The following is a 22,000-nucleotide window of genomic DNA, read 5'->3' as shown; positions in this document are numbered from 1 at the left end:
CCCCAGTCAGACCCCAAACCCCAACTCGAATCCTAACACTTCAGGCCCAGTTCAAATGTCGGTACCTCCTCTGTGAGGCCATCCCAGCTGATGAGAAGCTCAGCCGCCTGCTCAGCTTGTCTGGCATTCACAGTGTGAGGCACACACGTGGCGTGCAGGCTCGCAGACCCATTTCCTGACTGTGTGTTTCTCTTTTTCCCCACCGTACAGTAAGCACACTGAGGTTTCAGCTGCCTTTTAATCCCCGGGTCCCACAGGGTCTCGAGCAGAGCTGATATGTAGTAGATACTTAATAAATAAACACATGTTGATCAGTTGCTTACTGACAGTGTTGAAATAAATTTCTAGGCCCAAGATGGAGCCGCTCCTGCCTGGCATACCATGTCAGCAAACTGACACTGAGGTGACTTGCATCCCTGTAAATGCTGTTTGACCAGAAATGCAGTCTACCAGTCCACCAATTTACTTCCTTCCTTGTTCCTTATTCTTTATCTCATAAAAGCTCCCTGCCTTCTGCCCCATTCCGCAGTTCTCCAAATGGAGACTGTCCACTTCATGACATGTTAGCGTTTGTTTGTATCACCTAAATAGTCTTCTTTACTCGGTTTTTTTTAACAATAGGAAAAGAAGCATTTGGAAAACACGTCATTCCCTGTGTCCTAAGCTTTCCCACAGGAAGAAAGGGTGAGCCACAGCGCATCTCAACTCCATCCCAAGACCACAGTCTGGGGACAATTTCCTCACAGTCAGAGAACCAGCCTTGCAGATTCAGGGCCGAAAACTAGCAAGGGACAGAAAGAATCAGCCAAAGGGTTTTTAAATTCAGTCAAAAGATAACATGAGCATTATGGAAAAAATAGCTCAACATTATCAAAAATCTAATAGCATAAGCCCTTCATTTGTACTTCACTGGAGGCTGTGAAGCACGTTTCCAGCTATCACCTCATTTTATCTTCGTAAAAACCTTAAGAGATGGATGTAGCAAACGTAATTTCCTCAAGAGCAAAAGAAATGAAAGTCCCAGAGGTCTGGGGACTTGCACATTTCCCAGAGCTTGCTGAGCTAGGGTCCAGGTTTCCTTCTTCCCAGCCCAGATCTTTCTGCCGAGTCATGCAGCCCTCAGGTCAGGTGCTCGACAACGTTAATGGAGTCAACATGAGCAGTGCAGAGAATACCGGCTAGTTGTTAGGCCAATCTGAGTTCAAATCCCCCCGAGCCTCAGTTCCTAACATGAAAAATAAACACAAAACTGACTCTATTTTATAGAGTCACTATTAATAAAAGCAATCCATTCAAATGCTGAGCACCGTACTGTGGAGTTGATGGATAAAAGGCAACTGCTGACTACGATGGCCATAGTCACTAATACTCTGACTTGGACCACCTCCCTGCAGAACTATTAGCTTCCCAGCCAGTCCACTGTTAGATCATGCGATTCCTTAACGTACACACATTCTTGTTCATTACTGCACTTCTTCCCTGATATCTTCATTAGGAAATATTTCACACAGCAAGAAAGCCAATATGGAATCAGGGACACACAAATTTCATTATGCTCAAGACCAGAGATGGAGCCAGGCTTCCAGCGCTTGCCTGCAGCTCAATCTCTAGTCACACCAACTTGAGAATTTAGGAGCATCCGGAAACACAAACGTTGTTGGGCCCTGTCAATCTCCCTGACATTTATATCCATCCAGCGCAGGAAGCAATGGGGAAGCAATGAATTATTTACCAGAAATGAGGGAGCGGGAGCCTCTTAGGTTTACGGGAACACAGCATGCCCTTTGCAGGACAGACTACAGCCAGTCCTGTAGTGCCAGGCACCCAGCCTCCTCCCTGTGGCTTTATCAGCAATAATGTGGAAATGCCACATAAATAACAGCAACAACTAATAAACATTGAGCACGGACATCTCAGGGAGGGAAGCAGTAGTATATTCCCATCCTACAGAGGAGGACACTGAGCCTTAAGAAGATTAATCAATTTGCCCCAAGACACGGAACTGATAAGTGGCAGAGCCAGGATCTGAACTCAGATCTGTTTGCCTCAGGGTCAGTGAACGCCACTTCTGTCAGGTCAGTTATCAGAGCACAGAAATGACACATTTCAACTGCTACTCTAAGTTCTGCAGGAAAACGATGCTAGTGTCACCCAACTACAAGCCTCAGCATGATCTGACTCCTGAACTGAACGACAGACGGGAATCGCGATGGCCACTAACTGCCTCGCGCGCTTACCGTGTACTAAGGCATTATGTATTAACATGCACTTGTCTCAGAATCTGTTTAAAAAAAAAGCCACTTATCTCCCTTTGACAGATGACAAAAGCTGCTTGCCTAAGCCACCAGGAGGGCGTCTGCAGCTGTGGTGCAGGCTGAGCCCCGTGGGAGGGACCACAGATGGCGGTGGTCACCAATCACTGGACCATGCCCCATGAGCCACGCTGAGCTCTCTGGCGCTGGTGGCATCAGCTCTGAGTGCCTTTCATGCACATTCACCCAGAAAGCCTGGTCCTAACTCATCAGCCCAGAATGGGGGTACCTTTTCATAATCTACACAAAAGCCCCCTACGTGCCACCCGCAGCCCTGGCAATCACATGAAAGCTCCAGGATTGAAACCTGAGTCAATATATTGAGTCCAAGATGGCTGCTCTTTCCACGACCCACACGCTGCCTACCAGAGTCAATTAGGGCGCTGAGGTTTCAGTGGTTACCAGAACAGTGAGCACAACACACTTACATACACTCCGAATGACTTTATTCATGATAAGGGCCCATAAGAGACAACACAGATATTGAAACTTGGATGCCAACCTCCCCTGGGCAGCCTCCTTTGACTCTCAAACCAGACGATGCGTCCCCCATCTTTAGCAGCCCATACTGAGTCCTGGAGAAGCACTTCCCTGCTGCACTGAAATAGCCTCTTTGCCTGACTGCCACCCAGCAGTCAGGGGGCAGAAGCAACAGGACAGTGCCTGGCTCTGCCCTGTACTCTCAGCACCCAGCACAGCACCCAGGCATACAGCAGGTGCACAGTTATTGAATAAAGAAATGGAAGGAGGGAAGGGGAGGGGAAGAGAGAGAACAGATGAAAAGAAAAGAAGAGCTCCTAATGAAGGTCTGAAAGGGGGAAGAAGATGACAGGCCAAAAGAAGGCTCTCAGGAGCCCCAGAGAAATTCCTCCTCAAGCAAGGCCAACCTCCCCACCTCCAGCAGGATGAACAAATGCGCAGCATGAACACACACACACACACACTCACCCACATACACAATCTCTCTCACACACACATTCTCTTATACATACACTCACACACACAAACAAGAGGGAGAATGAGCTGGGCCCATTTGGCAATTTTTTCTTGGACCACAGCCCAAGAGTTGATTAGGAAGAAGGGAGAAAAATGAAAGGTTCTTCTATAGACCACTTCCTAAGTGAGCAAAAAAGATTAAAAGGCTATAAAATAAACGAGAGGATTTAGGAACCTTCATGTTATAAAGGGAGACCAAAACAATAAATCAATTACTACTCAGTTAAAGGTTTAATTAAACCATTTCAAGTATCTCTCAACTTAAAAGGAATTGTGAAGGCTAAACCTGAATGGAAATCATTAGAGAGAAACTAAGCCTCTACAAGTCTCTAATTTTATGGACTTGCACAAAGAAAAAAGGGACTTAAGAGTTCTTAATGAAAGATTTTTGAAGAAATTTTCTCATATTAAGAGTGTGAGTTTAATTAAAGTCTTAAGAAACACTTTTTAAAATTAAACGACACGGGTAAGTAATCTTCCAGTATACACAACAAATAAAAAAGAGAAAATGTATTCAAGAAGAGCTTAAGTCAAAAGTAAATTAGTTAATAAAGGAAAATAATTTATAAAGTAGCTCCACGGTAAGAGTCTGATTATACTCAGAGTATCACAAAAACATGCAAATACCATCAGACCAGCTGGGCCCAAATTCCACTTTTCCGCTTACTAATTAGGTAGCCTTGAGTATGTTGTCTGAACTCCTCTGGTCTCTGAGCCACATATTCCTCACTTATAAAACCTGAGTATTGGCAAGGAAATAGAAGACCTGAATAACGCTATAAACCAAGAAGCCCTAAGACATATACAGAACACACCACCCAAGAACAGCAGAGCACCAATTCTTCAAAGTGCATGTGGAGTATTCTCCAAGACGGACAACATGTTACGCCACAAATCAGCACTCAGTGAACTTAAAAGGATGGAAATCATACAAAGTATGTGGATGGAAATTAGAAGGAACAAAAAGAAATTTGGAAAATTCACAAATGTATGGAAATTAAATGGCACTCCTAAATAACTAATAAGTCAAGGAAAAAGTCATAAGGAAAATTTAAAAATACACTGAGATGAACAAAACAAATGCATAACATACCAAAATTTACGGGATGCAGTGAAAGCAGTGCTTAGAGGGTAATTTACAGCTATAAACACCTATGTTAAGTAAAAAAGAAAGATCTCAAATCAACAGCCAGCCCTTCCCACTTAAGAAACTTGAAAAACAGAAGCAAAGTAAACGCAAAGCAAGTAGAAGGACAGATAGTATAAAGATTAGAGTGGAAAGAGATGAAATACAGAAAAACATAAGAGAACTCAACAAAACAGGCAAACTTTTAGCTAAACTCACCAAGAAAAACAGAGAGAAGACTCAACTGCTAAAATCAAGAATAAAAGAGGGGCCATTACCATTGACCTTACAAAAATCAAAAGATTCTAAGGGAATGGAATGGTATGCCAACAAATTAGATAACTCTGATGAAACGTAAAATGTCCTAGAAAGAAACAAACTACTGAAACTAATTCAAGAAGAAATAGAGAAATGTGAATACACCTATAACAAGCAAATAGACTGAATACGTAATCAAAACACTTCCCACCAAAAATAAAAAGCCCAGGACTAAATGGCTTCACTGGTGAATTCTATCAAACATTTAAGAATAAACACCAACACTTTAAAAATCTTCCAAAAAACAGAAGAGGAGGGGACACTTCCCGCCTTATTCTACGAGGCCACTATTATTACCCTGCTTCCAAAACCAGACAAAAACATCAGAGAAAAGACCCTAGACCAATATCTCTGAATATAAATACAAATATCTTCATCAAAATACTAGCAAGCCAAATCCAGCGCCACTTTAAAAGGATTATACAAAACAACCAAGTAGGATTTATTCCAGGAATGGAAGGGTGACCCAACATATGAAAACCCATCCATGTAATATATCATATTAATAGAATCAAGGGGAGAAAAAAACACATGGTCATCTCAACAGACACAGAAAAAATATGACAAAATCCAATACCTTTTTATGATAAATACACCCAATAAACTAAGAAGAGAAGGGAGCTTCCTTAACCTGATAAAAGAGCATCTACAAAAAAACACCACAGCTAACGTCATACTTAACAGTGTAAGACTGGATGCTTTCTCCCTAAGATCAGGAACAAGACAAGGATGTCCACTCTTATCACTTCTATTCATCATTGTGCCGGAGCTTCTAGCCAGGGCAATCAGGTAAGAAAATCAAATAAGAAGTGGATTGGAAAGGAAGAAGTAAAACTATCTCTATTTACAGATGACAAGATCTTATAGAGACAGACTCCTAAAGAATCCACTAAAAACATTAGATCTAATAAGCAAGTTCAGCAAGGTTGCAGGATACACGATCAATATATGAATAGCAGTTGTACTTATAAACTAGCAACGAACAATCTGAAAACGAAATTGAGAAAATTATTTCCATTTACAGTAGAATCAAAAAGAATAAAATACTGAGGAATAAAAATAACCAAGGAGGTATAAGACTTGTACACTGAAAACTATAAAACAGTGCTGAATGAAATTAAAGGCATAAACAAATGGAAGGACATCCCATGTTCATGGATTGGAAGGCTTACTAATATTAAGATGGCAATAGTCCCCAAACTGATCTATAGATTCAACACAGCCTTTATCAAAAGTCCAACAGACTTTTTTGAAGAAACAGACAAGCTGATCCTAAAACTCATACAGAATTGCAAGAGACCCTGAATAGCCAAAGCAATCTCGAAAAAGAAGAACAAAGTTAGAGGAGTCACATTTCCTGATTTCAAAACTTACTACAAAGCTACAGTCACCTATACGGTATTCTACTGGTATGACTGAGGACACTCAGTCATATATAGATTAATTATATACATGGATTAATGGAACAGAATTGAGAATCCAGAATTTTACCTATACATTTATGGTTAACTGATTTTTTTTAAAAGATTTTATTTTTTTCCTTTTTCTCCCCAAAGCCCCCCGGTACATAGTTGTATATTCTTCGTTGTGGGTCCTTCTAGTTGTGGCATGTGGGACGCTGCCTCAGCGTGGTTTGATGAGCAGTGCCATGTCCGCGCCCAGGATTCGAACCAACGAAACACTGGGCCGCCTGCAGCAGAGCGCACGAACCTAACCCCTCGGCCACGGGGCCAGCCCCTATGGTTAACTGATTTTTTACAAGGGTGTAAAGATCATCCAATGAGGAACTTGGGTAAACAGTTATGGAGATGTGCCTTCCTCATTTAATATTGTTTTAACTTTTTTATAGCAAGCTGTTATTACTTTCATAATTGAAAAAAAAAGAGAAAGTACAAAGGAATAAAGTAATTGCTTTGATGGGTTTGCCCACACAGTGCCTGGCCCAGCAGAAGTACCAAAAGACGCGCGAACGAGCAAAGGAGAGCTTTGTAACTATGAGTTCACCTGCAACAGCAAGAAGGAGAAAGAAAGGTCTGGGGTCTAGAGAACCTGCTCAGCAAGCCTGAAGCCCCTGGGCTATTAATGGGGCCTGCAGGACGAGAGGAGGAAGAACAGGCCCCACCTGTGAATTCGTGATGCCAAAGCCACGGCAGGGAAAGTAAGAGGGCTTATGCTGGTCACAACGGTTCCCAGGTCAAGTGAGTTCTGGGAGCTCTGGTTTGGATGAGGAGGACCCCTGAAGCTTCCTGAATGAGGAGTGACAGGTGGGATGGAACACATCCTCTGGAAGACAGAGCAGTAGCAAGGCCAGCGGCAAGAAAACAAACAACAACAAAAGGTGATTGGTTCAGTCGACACACACGAAGGGACATACCACGTGCTGGGCCCTGTGCCAGGACCTGGGACACATGAGCTGACATAGCCCAAACCCGTTCCTCGGGTATTCCCTGAGAAGCAAGTGAAAGGGACAGAGACCAAAGCGCAACCAAGAAGGACAGAACTGAGACATGTTCGTGGGGTTGTAGGAGCCCAGAGAAGGGCCTCTAACCACCTGGCTGAGGGATGAGTTCCTAGAGGCGACCCCAAGCCGAAGGAGCCTTAGGAGCATGCGAGGGGGAGCCAGGCAAAAACGCCTACAAGGGGCTTCCTGGGCAGAGCTACTAGACTGGGGAAAAGAGGGAGGAGACAGGCAGGGTGGGCTGGTTCTTGGTGCGGGAGGAAGAGGAGAGTGGACCTCTAGGAAGACAGAGCAGTTCAGGATGACTTCCTGAGCGGATAGTGATGTCCCTCACTAACGTCGGTGAGGAGGAAAGAGTAGAAGTCAGAACATGTGTACCTTATAAAACAAGGACACACACAATTCCATGTGAAATTTTATCTGCTTTATCATTCACTCATTTATCATTTATAAATGAATTGGAAACTCCAAATTATTTTATCTTATTTACATTTCATTTTAGTAGGAAAATAATCTTAACAAGCAAAGCTGAATAAAAATAGAATCAAAAGCTTTCTAATAGCCCTTCTCAAAGTTCTTTACAGGTTTAAATCATTTGACTTCCATCTCCATATGAATTTTACAGAAGAGATTAGCCATTTTTCTGAGTTTATAGACGTTCAATGCAGAAGCAGGTACGCAAACTTTTTGACATAGCTCTGGTTCCATCTGTCTGTCAAGCTACACTCTTTGGCAAGCCCGGGTATCTTAACCGTCCAGCAGGGAGGTTGACGTGGGGAATGTGGATGTCACCAATGCTCATCCAATCGGGTCATGGAGGATGAGCCCTACTCACTCCCGGGACTGGGCAGCACACGGACAGATGGCTGAACTTCGAGGCCCCTGGCACTAGGCAGATTCTTTTTTTTCCAGCTTTATTGAGGCATGATTGACAAATAAAATTTGTACATATTTAGATTGTACAACATGGTTTTACAAAGTATACAATGATTTAATATACACGTACAATGTGAAATGCTTACCCCAATCAAGTTAATTAACACATCCATTACCTTACATAATAACCACTTTTTGTGAGTGGTAAGAACACTTCAGACGTACTCGTAGCAAATTTCAAGTATAAAATACTGTATTATTAACCATAATCACCACGCTGTACATTAGAACCCCACTCCCCGGCAACCACCGTTTTACTCTCTGGTTCTACGAATTTGGCTATTTTAGATTCCACATATAAGTAAGATCAAACAGTATTTGTCTTTCTGTGTCTGGCTTATCTCACTTAGCATAATGTCTCCAAGGTTCATCCATGTCACAAATGGCAAGAATTCCTTCTTTTTTATGCCTGAATTATGTTCCATTGTGCATGTGTGTGTGTATACCATATTTTCTGTATCAATTCATCTGTCAATGAACACTTATCTTGTCCGTTGTGAATAATGCTGCAATTAACATGGAAGTGCAGATATCTCTTCGAGATAATGATCTCATTTCCTTCAGACACATGCCCAGAAGCGGGATTGCTAGATCACATTATAGCTCTATTTTTAATCTTGGGGGGAACCTCCGTACTGTTTTCCATTGTGGCTGTACCTATTTACATTCCCACAACAGCACACAAGGGTTCCCTTTTCTCCACATCCTCACCAACACTTGTTATCTCTTGTCTCTGTGACGACACATTCTAACAGGTATGAGGTGACAGCTCACTGCGGTTTTGATTTGCATTTCCATGATGATTAGTGATGCTGAGCACCTTCTCACGTACCTCCGCCTTCCTCTGAGTGGGGAGAGGACAGATCTGTGCACAAGGCCTGGGCTGGGGCGGGAACACCACAGACACAGCGCCAACAGCAGTCCATGCTGACGGTGATACAAATACTTCTTGCTCCTCCTCATTTGCATTACTAATTCCAGGTGCTGGGTTTTCTCAGTTTTCACCTTATACCACTGGCAGCAGCTAGCAGATTCTCCTAACTTCTCAACGACTTAATCCTCCACATTTCTCTGAGCACCCTGGGAATGGCCAGAGGGACTCATTAACCAAAACATTTTTTGTCTGGAGTCTCTCCTTGTTAATGGTGTCAGACAGATGATCAATAAGCCAGCCTGTTTAGAAACGCCAGTCTGAATATTCCCAGGAAAGAACAATTGGATTATTAGTGTGGCTAATGAATCCTGCGATGGGACACTGACTGCATAGATTGTGCTTCCGCCCAGGAGACTGGCCATTGTTCCTCATCATATAAAAATAGTTTTGTGGGGGCTTTTTCTAACTCTTGTCTGCAGCTGTTCCTGCTGCACTATGTATTTTCTTCGTCTGTGGGGACCTAATTACAGTGCTCGGCCAGCTTCTCTAATCCATCCACCTGCTGAATCTGATACTGTTCAGTGGGAGACGCCTGGATGCGGAGACAAGATGTATCTCACTTCCCACACTGACTGTGAACCTGAAGGATTTGGTGCAAATCAAAGCTTTGCAATTTGAGTCCTTGTTCCTGGCTTACGTGATCAGTTCAGAAATGCCGTTTCTAAGATTATATATACTTATTTATTAATCATGTATGATATAACAACAGCTTCCCTTTACTGTCTTCTCTGTGCCAGGGGTCACCCTAGGTGTGCAGGTATATGTATTCTTTGACTTAACCCTCACAGCCCCCTTGCAACAGGCTTATTAGTCTTCATTTTGCAGGTAAGCAAAGTGAGGCTTCCAGAATTAACATCATTTGATTCAGGAAATGCAGCCAGCAGGTGCTAGAGCTGGGCTAAACGAGCTCAGGCTTTTCACACTGGTGGATGCTGCACCTCCTTTCTTTCATCCATCCATCCATCCATCCATCTACTAACCAAGCACTGAAGAAGCACCTTCAGGGACCAGGTACAAGAAATTCAAAGAACGATCTTATGTGAGCAGACCTACAATTGGACAACTATCGTGACTTCTGGGTTGGAAATTTGGATTTTCTAGGTTTCTATGCCCACCAAATAGAAGCCGAGCATCAAAGTATTTGAGAGCAAATCAGCACCAGCAGCATCACCAACAGGCACATCCGTGGGCATGGCACCCCTCATCCAGCACTCCAGTCCACTTACCATCTCCGGTTTTGCTTGGGTTGGTGGGTTCAGGAGTACTTAGAGGCCTAAGGGGGATGATGATCTCATCAACATTAACCCCTTCTTCTGTGTGCTTCTCAGAAACATGGGAGAGGAGTTCTGACTGATTTGGTGAGAAAAGGTTGCAACATTTACACATGAAGATGGCTGTGTTTTCTGTAAAAAAAAAAAGGCAAAATGTTATGTCATGTTCACAAAACAATGATTACTTGCAACTGCCAAAGAAAAATATTGAAGGCTGCCTTCTTTTTTTTTTTTTTTTTTTTTTTTGCTGAGGAAGATTAGCCCTGAGCCAACATCTGTGCCAATCTTCCTCCACTTTATATGTGGGTTGCTGCCACAGCATGGCTGACAAGTGGTGTAGGTTCAGCACCCGGGCTGCCAAAGTGGAGCATGCTGAATTTAATCGCTACACCATAGGGCCAGACCCATTGAAGGCTGCCCTTCTGAGCAATCACCAGCCTCCAACAGACTGTGTCCCTCTCATGGACACTTCCATGGCCAGGCAGCTCCCTTCTAACTTCAAGTGGCCCTAGTTGCCAGAAAATTCTTTCTTCACTATTTTAAAACCTCAGTCCTCCCGAACAGCCTCTAATATGGACCTCCCTGTTACCGAGATCAACACAGCCCAGATTCCAACATCAACACGGCAAAGTGAAAAGCAAATACGCAATTTGAAAAGTTAAATCCAACCTTCAAAGGACGAACTGCACTGGCAGCAATTAAGTATTCCAGCTAGACGCCCTCCAATTAGGTGCAAGGGAATATCGATCAAAATAGCATTTCTCAAAAGCCAAAACACCTTTCACTGGCTGGCACAGGAACTAAGAACAGGAAGGATGGGAATCTGCTGCTTGTTTAAGCCACTTAATTTCTACTTAAAGCATTATCACTGTTCCCAAATATTTACCAGTAGTCCATTATGTTCATCCCATTACACGAGGCAGGAAGACAGAATGGAAACAAAAACCCTCATTTTGGAGTCTGATAAAATAACTATAGGCACATATAGGAACATTAAATTTAGGAACCAATAATGATTAAAAGCTAGGAGTTTTTTTGTTTTTGTTTTGTTTTCATTTACACTGGAAGAAACCCTGGTATGATGGAAAGGACAATGGCTTTGAAGCCAGACAAACCCAGGTTAAACTGCCAACCCCAGTCCCTAAGTGCTGTGAAGCTGAGTGGCCTTGGAGAAGCTGGAATGAAATAGGAGACGCAGGTGACGCCCATGCTGCAGTGGGAACCCAGCAGGCACCGACTCACTCGAGCTCTCCGTCGACCATGCACCCTCATCACCCAGCAGCTGGACAGCTGAAGACCTGCAGCCACGCTGCCTGGTCCCCAACACTCACCATCACAGCCTCACAGGCACGCAACGCTGCCTAGCAATCACACAGGTCTTGAGGCCACCGACTCTCTCGCGGGGATGGGGAACGATATTTCAGACCTCTTCCTCTCTCCGCACCCCCATGCTCACTCTCAGCTGCTGACCTTGCTTCCTCTTTCATTTGAAGCAGCCAGAAGACGGCCTGCACCGGCTTCCTCCATCACACCCGCCGACGCGACTGCACCCTCGCCCACCCGCCAGCCTCGCTCCGGTCGGCAGGAAGGTGGGCAGAGCGGTGACACGGACGGCGGGAGGGGGGCTTCAGCAGAAGCGGTCCACCCCGGTGCAGTATTTTTACCACTGATATTGTCTAGAATTGGCAGCTCATGGAGATAATAAAAAAACAGACCAACATTTAATCACTGTTATTGCTTTTCAATTCTCTAAAGACAACACACCCTTAGCGCCTGCTCCTGCAGCCCTCACCCTGGAAGGCCACTGGACCAAGGGAAACCCCACCCCCCAACGACGTCAAGTAACTTCTGCTTCTTTCTCCAGATCATCGGCTCTTCCCTCTCCATTGCTCTCCACATTCTATTATTTCTCCTATATTCTATTATATAATAATATATATATAAATATATATTTATAAATATAAATAGAATAGAATATTATATTTATATTATTATATATTATATAACATAATAAAATAAATATAAATATATATAAATAATAGAATGTATTCTATATTCTATTATTTCAAGACAAAAATTTCTCTTGACCTCCACTCTCCCCTACCCCATTTTTCTCCTTCTCTTTACAGCAAAACTCCCCTACCAGAAAGAGGAGATTAAAAAAAGGCAGTAAGCCAACAGGACTTGGCGACAGTGAGGACAGAACCCCGCAAGGCACTGGAGTCACAGAAACAAGTCCCTTTCTGGATTCAGAGAAAGGGTTTCTCCACGAACAAGCAGGCGAAGTAATGACCTAAGAGAATTCTTTTCTACCAAACAACACACGAAATAGAAATTTAACAAAGCAGAACATTGCTTCGTCAATGGAAATCTCTCATGAATACCATCAATCAATACTTTATTTTTTTCCAAGAAATGTTTTATTCCTAAGGAACCCAAAATGCTTCCCAAACAAGAAGAGATTACAGTAATACTTCTTTTCCTTATATGAAGCCATGTAGTTTCTCAACGTGCTTCCTGCTGCTCCTACAACAAACCTATGATTTAAGCAAAAGGGGGTTTGTAAACGCCATCCCACAGGTGAGGAAACTGAGACAGAGAGAGGGCAGGCAACTTGCCCAGGTCATAGTTGCAGGAAGCAGAGACCAGACTCTCTGCCATCTGCTTCTGACACGAGCTATTTGGCTACGGACCACGAGCTGAGCTTCTCCAAGTCAAAGCTAAAATACTTCCCACTACAGCCAATGACGTCTGAGATGAAAATCACCACAGAGAAGAGCATGACCCCAAATCACTTACCCATTTCATACCTGCTCATTTCCACACCTACTGAGTGGCAGCCAAGGGGTGGGCCTCACCACAGGTGCTGGGGACAAGACGGGAATCAGGCACAAGGCTCTGCCACACAGGAGGCCACCGCTTCATCAGGAGACAGACATGTCCCAGAACAACCGCATCTCAGGGTTTTACTGGAACTAGTTCCCAACAGACCTGCAAGCATTCTTGATCCTGGTATGCTTTCAGGAGGAAGAGAATCCTGTGACATTTAACAGAGCAGACCTTCTGGGAGCCACAGGAGATCCTGAGAGGGGTCTCCTAGTTCATAGGCACACCAAGCACAGTCTGGAGGCTAAATAAACAAACCTACTTTTGCATCTCAGTGTGACAAAGTGTTGGAGGCTGCTCTAAGTAAACTAGTACCCAGCTCTTCCACACAACCTGAAGGATGGGCGGGCGGCGGGCCTCGGCCTTCTGCTATCAGTCAGCACGTGTTTCCCGAGTGTCACTCGGTGTCCAGCTGTTAGTCAGGGGGCAGCTGGACCCAGAGTTCCTGGGGTGCAGGTGGAGACAAGCACACATGACCCAGGACGACAGTCACATCACTGAGGGCTCAGCCATGTGATGCAGGCTGTGATTTCAGCATCTGTACTGAAATCACAATAACCATCAGAGGCCTAGTCAGCAGGGCAACACACACTGTAGGAGGAGGCCAAAAGTCACCGAGGAGACGGAGAAGCATGTCCTGGGCCTCCACTTCTCCGGGCCTGGGGGCAGACCCCCTCCGCTGACTCGCGCAGAGACCTGCTACCACGTTCCGGAGAGCCTGGCTCTCAGCACAGCCCTGGGCCCGAGAGCACTTCTCCTACAAAGTCCTGCAATGTGGACGTGCACGCGGGTGGCGGGACCTGGCGCTCCCATGAACACACACTGACCACCACCAGCAAAGGGGCCAAGAGCCTCGAAGACGCTGGCTCGTAACTTCCACCCGGTGGTTCTACTGCTCGAGACCTCACCTTCGTAATCACCCAAAATGCAAACGGGATTGTGCAAAGATACTCCACACGGAGCCATTTATGCAGCAAGTTCCAGAGACGAGCTCTGCAGTGGGCAGGTCACAACACATCCCCACAGAGAAACCGGACGAAGCCACTGAAAATCGTACCTTCAAAGAATCCTGACTGACAAGGGAAAATGCCCATGGTGAACATTAAGTTCCAAAAAGTGGGATACACCATTCCTCAGTATATACATAATTTTGTTACTAATGGACAGGCATTATTTATGAGCAGATGGATAGAGAACAGCCAGCCAGGTGGAAAGCACAGACACTAAAATTCTGACTGTTAAACTCTTTTTTACCACTTATGTATTTCCTACAATAAGCCTATAAAACTTTTAATGATCAGAAAGATTGGTAGGCCTTCTACAAAGCAAGGGAACAGAGAAACAGAGCAGTGGGACACAGCTCTGAATGACGAGCTCCGTGCTGCTCAGGCGTGGACGGCGTCTGGTTCAAGGCTGCCCCCCAGCCTGGCACGTGACGGGCATTGAACAGACGTGGGAGTCGAAACGTGCGCTGCAGAGCAGCACTGTGCGAGGGGCAGGCACAAAGCTCCAGCTCCGGTGCTTGCAAGGCTTCCGGGAGGAGGAACTTGAACAGATCTGGAAAGGCAGCCAGGAGCTGGCGGGTGGTCCTGGGAAGGGCACTCAGACTCCAGAGTGCACCACATGTGGGCTCCAGGCCACCCTCCACGATATCCCATGCAGGCCCCACCTCCGGCCAGCCAGGGCTCATCACCCGAATCCTACCAGGGCAGGACTGAGGTTCAGAGAGGCTGACCTCCCCTCAGCCACACAGCCAAGGAAGCGCAGGGTCAAGGCAGAACCCAGCTTTACCAAACCCAGGTCCAGGGTCTCCACAGCGCCACGTGTCACTTCCAGGGTCGGCACTGGTAAGGAACGCAGCCACACAACAGCCACAGGACCACAGGAGGCCCCTGAGCCATGCCAGGGGGCGGGCTCACTTTTGCTACCAACAACGCAATCTTGTATGGGAGAGCAGCCTGCTTTCCAGAAGCCGGGGCAGAGGCATGAGGTTTCCTCTTGAACATAATCTGTGAATGCCCCCAGGCCTCCAACTTGGCAGGAAACTGTGCACTCTTTAGGACGTTCATAAAGCAGCGTATAAACAGCAAATGCCAACACACGCAGAGAAAGCGTCGGATCAGGCTGCAGCTCCCAATACTAAGAACTGTTACTCTGCCAAAATAACCACAAAGCAGCTATTTTCGTTTTTTATAGTGGACGAATATGAAAAAAATGTATCTTACACCCTGAAATACAATCATAATTATGTTGTCAGCTATTTCTGATGAAGATGCTATAATTTGGATGCATTTTTAGGTCCAATTACTGTGCACTCATCCTTAACAAAAGAACTCAAAGGGAAAATGATGTCTTCAACACAAGGAAAATCACACAAGTTTGGGGTTTGAGCATTCAATTTCTACGAATTATCGGCCAGTTTTTAACCAGCTACTGTGTACTATTAAAAAGGAAAATCTTAAAATAACTGTATAAATAAGTCCTCATTTCTGAAGTCTGATTTTCAAACACTCCTGACCAGGAATGGCCAGGTCCTGTGACCTCTGACCTCCCACCTGCTCACCATCACCCTGCCTGGAGACCCAGGGACAAATGACGGCCTCTGACCCCATTCCGCTCAGAAGAAGGTCATGAACTGCAGTGGGTTCATAGGTCCCAGGAGTTTGGTTGGACCCCTTGGAGTCTAGGGAGGGTCACTGGGAGCCACAGGTCACAGCTGTGGGGTGGCTGGGGCTCCTGTCCCATCCTTTGGCCACTGACAGCCCACCTGTCATCCGGAGCTGGCCCGCTCCTCAGGGACCCCTCCCAAATCTCAGGCCCTAGAGCAAAAGGACAAAGAGCGTCAGTTCATCCTTGAACCGAAGTCACACTGGCCAGCTCACGGACACTCTGGCCCAGCGTCCTTCCCTTTGTAAGTCCATCTGCTGTGGAGGTGCAAGGGTGGGAAGACCAGAGCAAGACAGAATTCAGGCATTCCGGGTCCCCCAGCCCTTACACCAGATCTTATTATTCTTATTATTATTGATTACAGAAGTTACAGTATGAATACATGCTCACTGTAAAGTCATCAAATAAGATAGAAGCCTTTAAAATAGAGACAGCCCCTTATCATCCTCTCTGAGAACGAGAGCATCACGGAGCGCAGCGTGGTGTGTCCTTCCAGATCTTTTGCTGCGTATCACAGGGAGAGAGAGAAAGAGAAACCTCAGGCACACCCCCCACTCTCCTCTGGATCCCCGGTGTCCAGGCGACCCCCCGAACCCTCCACCCATCCCAGGGTCCTGCTCCCCGCACTGGGCTCCGCTTGGAGGAGGGAGAGGAGGTACCTGGTGTCACTGACATGGAGGGTCTCGGGAGCTCCAAGTGAAAACTTAAAATACATTTCCTAATAAAAACATTAGAAATGGCATGGACACCTGGGAGGTCTCACAAAAACTGCCCAGGCCTGGGTGTCAGCAGTCCTGGATTGCAGCCTCTGACTGGCTGCACACATACCGGCACGTCACTGACTCCTTCTCTCAGTATAAAGGGCCGGAGCGGGGTGCCTCGGAGAAAAGCCCCCGCGGCGCATCCCAGTCTGGGTTTAAGGATCCAGAAGTAAGTACAGATGCACGGAGTCCGGATGGACCCATGTTAGAGGGGTCCTGGGGAAAGGTAATGCCACAGGAATCTGCTTTCCACAGCCCCCACTTCCTGCAACAAAGCACTGAGAGAGCGAGGTTTTCCTGGGTGAGAGGCTGCGTCCACACGGGATCAGGGCCAGGATGAGGAAGGCAGAGCTGTGGGGACCCACCCAGAGCCACGACTCCCACCCATCCCCTGAAACATGCTTTATCCACAGGAAAGCTACTAAAGTGAAAACTGAACGTTAAGGGCAGGCCAGAAAGAAGAACAGAGCAGCAGGAAGGCAGCTCCACAGGTGGGAAGGCGACTGGAAGAGATGGCAGAAGCTGTCAGAGGCCAGGCAAAGGGAATGGCAGGGATGGGGCAGCTGCACAGAGTTCACTCACGGCCTGAGGCACCCCAGTGTACACGCACATTGTTGAAATGTTGCGGCAGCTCTCAGACATTGCTGGTAAGAAGGCAAAACGGTACAGCCACTTTCGAAGACAGCCTGGTGGTTTCTTACAAAACTAGACGTACTCTTACCACACAATCCAGCAGTCACATTCCTTTGGTATTTACCTAAAGGAGTTAAAAACTTGTGTCCACACAAAAACCTGCACACGGATGTTTATAGCAGCTTTATTCATAACTGCCAAAATTTGGAAGCAACCAAGACATCCTTCAGGAAGTGAAGGGATAAATAAACTCTGGTACATCCAGACAATGGAATATTATTCAGCACTAAAAAGAAATGAGTTTTCAAACCATGAAAAGACACAGAAGAACTTTAAATACATATTACTAAGTGAAAGAAGCCAATCTGAAAAGGTTCTCTACTGTATGATTCCAACTATATCACATTCTGGAAAAGGCAAAACTATGGAGAGAGCAAAAAGATCAGTGGTTGCCAGGGGTTAGGGAGGATGGACGGAGGAACAGACAGAGCACAGAGGGTATTTAGGGCAGTGAAAATACCCTGTATAATACCACAATGGTGGACACATGTCATTACACATTTGCCCAAACCCACAGAAAGTACACCAAGAGTGAATGCTAAGGTAAACCAAGGACTTTGGATGACGATGATGTGCCAATGTAGGTTCATCAATTGCAACAAATGCACCACTCTGGTGGGGATGTTGATAATGGAGGGGGCTGTGCATGTGGGGGGCAAGGAGTATATGGGAAATCTCTCTAACTTCCTCTCAATTTTGTTGAAAACATAAAGCTTCTCTAAAAGAGAAGTTGAAAAAAATTTTTTGTAATAGTGGCAAAAAGTTCCAGACAGATGGAATAACTGTACTTTTCCCTATTCCTCCCACTAAGCACAACTGAAAAACCTGGACATTACAGATCAAACAAACAGAAGACTGTGAAGGTTGGAGAGAAGGTGGCAGAACAGCTAAGACCCTTGGGACCTGAGGAACAAGATGGTAAGTGCCTGGGGTTTTCTCTTTGCCTCCTAGAACCCACAGGAAGAAATACCAACAGGCGCAGGCAGAAACAGCTCCAACAAGAGTCTGCTCTCTCTGGCCAACAGAACAGGGAGAGGGCAGCCTCCCAAGATGGAAATCTTTTAGACAGTTATTTGCTCTACAACAGCCAAATCCCATAGACAGCACTGTGGCCCTTCCCCATCTCTGCCAGCAGAGGCCAAGTGGGAAGCCAGGACTTCCACCCCACTCGGCAGTTAAGGAACCCCCACCTCCCACTCTGATGGGCTGGTATCAGGGGAGGCCTTTCTTCACATCCTCACCTCCACGTCACTGGAGGCACCAGGGGAGCAGTACTGAGGCACCTCTTCCCCTCCTAGACAGGGCTGGTGTCAGCAGAGACCGAGTGGGGAGCCCCACTGGCTATAACAAGGCAGTACCCCCTTTCTCCCACCAGAGCAGCGTCAGAGGGGCCCTGCTAACACAGAAGATTTAAATACGATCCAGAACCTCATAACATGATATCGAAAATGCCCAGGATTCAATCAAAAATCATCCCTCATGATTTTCCAAGAATCAGGAAAAGACAATCAACACACACTAACACGACAGGACACAGATATTAGAATTATCTGACGAAGATTCTAAAGCAGCCATCACAAGAATGCTTTAATGAGCAAGTACAAACATGTTTGTAATAAATGAAAAAACAGAATGTCTCAGCAAAGGAATAGAAGACAGAAAGAAAAAAAAGTGGAAATTTTAGAACAGAAAAATACAATAACAAAAAATAAAAATTCAATAGATGGGCTCAAAACAGAATGGAAAGGACAGTAGAAGAAAGGATCAGTGAACTTGAAGACAGAATAATAAAAAGCACACAAACTGAATAAGAGGGAAAACGAGCTGAAAAAAATGAGCAGAGCCTCAGGGGCTGTGGGACTATAACAAAAATTCCAACACTTGTGTCATCAGAATGCCAACAGAGAAGAAAGACAGTGGGCGTTAAAAAGTATTCAAGGAAATAATGGCTGAAAATTTTCCCAAATTTGGCAAAAGACGAAAAGCCACATGTTCAAGAAACTCAAATAGTATAAACTCAAAGACATCCATGCTGAGACACATTATCATCAAACTTCTGAAAACTGAAGGAAAAGAGAAAACCTGAAAGTAGCAAGAAAAACAATTTCCTGTATGGAAAAACGATTCGAGTGACAGCCGATCTCTCACCAGACACAATGGAGGCCAGGAGGAAGGGGGAGACAACATTTTCAAGTGCAGAAAGGAAAGAACTGTCAACCCTCATCCTGCAAAAACACCCTTCAGGAAAGAAGGGGAAACCGAGGCACTCCCAGATGAAGGAAAACAGAGAAGTTGTCGCCAGCAGACACAACCTAAAACAGTGGCTAAAGGAAGTTCTCTAGACAGAAGGGAAATGATAAGACAACAAATCTTAGGGCATCAAAAAGGAAACAACAAAGGGAAGTGTAAAAATATGAGCAAATACTTCAGATTTTCTTTCTCCATTTAGTTTTGTAAATGACGTATGAATGTTAAGCAACACATATAGCTCTGTCTGATGTGGTCCTCAGTGTATGTAGAAGAAATAGTTACAATAATTCTATTATAAATGGGGGAGGGTAAAGGGATGTGAGGCTTCTGTACTTCACACAAACTGGTAAGATGTCAACAAACAGTCCTGCATCTTGACTGCGGGGATGACGACACAAACCTACGCGTGGGACAAAAACGGACGAAAACTACAGACACACATTGCGCCAACGTCAATGTCTTGGTTCTGATACTGCACAAGAGTTACGGAAGATGTCACCACAGGGTCGGGGTGATGAAAAAGTTCAGGAGATGTATGGTGGTGATGGTTGTGCAATAAGGTGAATGTCCTTAACGCCGCTAAACGGTACACCCGAAAATGGTTAAAATGCTAAATTTTATGTTATGTATATTGATCAAAAAAAGGTGTAACCGTTGGAGTAAACCAAGTAAAGGTACATGAGACTTCTCTGTACTGGCTTTGAAACTTCCTGTGAATCTTTAATTATTTCAAAACACGAAGTTAAAACAAAATACTCTGGGGGCTCACACGGTAGCAAAGCAGTTAAATTCCCATACTCCGCTTTGGGGGCCCAGGGGGTTTGCCAGTTTGAATCCTGGGCATGGACGTATGCACCGCTTATCAAGCTATGCTGTGGCAGCATCCCACATATAAAATAGAGGAAGACAGGCATGGGTGTTAGCTCAGGGCCAGTCTTCCTCAAAAAAAAAAAAAAACCTCTTGCAAACAACATATACCTCTGACTGCCAGATTGGATCCTCCGGAACGGCCCTAAATTTGAGAAGAAGCGTGTATATTGCTCGGCATATCTGTGACCCCATCTGATCCCAACTTACGAGGTATGTAAGGCTCAGAGAGGTGGCGTGAGGCGGCTCAGGGCAGCCAGCCAGGGTTCAGTCCAGGCCATGTACCCACCTCCATGGATGGCGGGGTGACGCGGGCTCTGAGGGGCTGGCTGTGTACCCACATCTTTGTCAAGCACCCTGCACCCCACTTGCACACATTACCTGCAGCCAGAGCTCCACCCAGCCCAACGCCATCTTCCCTTCACAACGGTGCTGCTACGGACACAGTAGGCGCTCAATTAATGTTAGGTGGACAGATGACTACAAATACGCTTCACCATTTATCCATAACCACTAGAAAACAAGAGGCTGCAATGCTAGCCTATTGAATTACTCTATTTAAAAGCTGCAGTTTAAAAAAATCTCTTCTTTCCCCTCTTGATTTGTATAAATCATCCTCTCGGCTCTGTAACTACCTTGCTCTTGGAGTGATTAACTCGAGAGAGAGTTCACAGCCAGAGCTAAGAGCCTACGAAATTATCTATCATATGAGAAGAGGAGGGTGGCAAATTCCTCCAGACTTGTGTTTTTGTTTTCTTGTTTTTCACTAGCCCTCAGGATATTAAATTCATAAGAGCTGGCAGCTTCCCAATAGGAGAGGAAATATTTTAACAACATCAAGCCAGACTGTGGTCACATCCAACGTAATGAATAGTCTCAGAGTGTGCAGCTTAGTTCAATCTAAGAAACCTGTTTCCTTTATCTTGAGGAAAAGAGGCTTGGGCCAGGACAAAATATTTTCCTTCCATTTTACAGAACTTTTAACCAGCTGTGGATACACCGTATGTATCCCCGTCGCCACATGCACTGAGAACTTGCTGCAGCCGAAACAAAAGGATTCAAAGAGGAAGAAGGAGAAGAGAGGAAGCTTAAATCAACTAAACACTCCACGAGCCAGCACCACGCAAGGCCCTGCCAGGCGTATGTAATCTCCACAACAACCCTGTGAAATAGATTTGCCCATCACAATTCCTCAAATCTAAGACAACATCTATTTTAAGAGGCAGTGATATTTCACACACCACTAAAAAAGATAAAAGCACTGCCAAATAATCTAAGACACACTGGTTTCTCATCACATGATTCTAAGACACCTATCAATTTTAGAGATGTGAAAATGTGAGTCTCAAGGGGCCAGCCCCGGTGGCACAGTGCTTAATCGTGCACTGCACTCCGGCGGCCCAGGGTTCTCAGGTTCGGATCCCCCGTGCAGACCTACAGAAAACTCTCCAAGCCATCCTGTGGCAGTGCCCCACATACAAAGTAGAGGAAGATGGCACAGATGTTGGCTCAGAGCCAATCTTCC

General features: G+C 45.3%; 1 protein-coding gene across 5 annotated transcripts in view; it reads right to left on the bottom strand.

The window, feature by feature from the left end:
* Positions 1–22,000, bottom strand: part of ZFAT (zinc finger and AT-hook domain containing) — a 202,247-nt gene that overhangs the window by 159,614 nt on the left and 20,633 nt on the right. For 3 of the 5 annotated variants that reach the window (XM_046642476.1, XM_046642477.1, XM_046642481.1), the window contains exon 2: positions 10,307–10,483. In XM_046642476.1, the coding sequence (XP_046498432.1) occupies positions 10,307–10,483 (177 nt within the window). Of the gene's footprint in view, positions 1–10,306; positions 10,484–11,682; positions 11,773–11,821; positions 12,092–22,000 lie in introns of those variants that run through there. The other 2 variants (XM_046642478.1, XM_046642479.1) reach the window with 2 other exon arrangements.

This window comes from Equus quagga, chromosome 16 (assembly GCF_021613505.1).
Source record: "Equus quagga isolate Etosha38 chromosome 16, UCLA_HA_Equagga_1.0, whole genome shotgun sequence".
NCBI classification, from domain to species: domain Eukaryota; kingdom Metazoa; phylum Chordata; class Mammalia; order Perissodactyla; family Equidae; genus Equus; species Equus quagga.
Note: the sequence above shows the minus strand (reverse complement) of the source record. Positions and strands in the feature narration are given on the sequence as shown.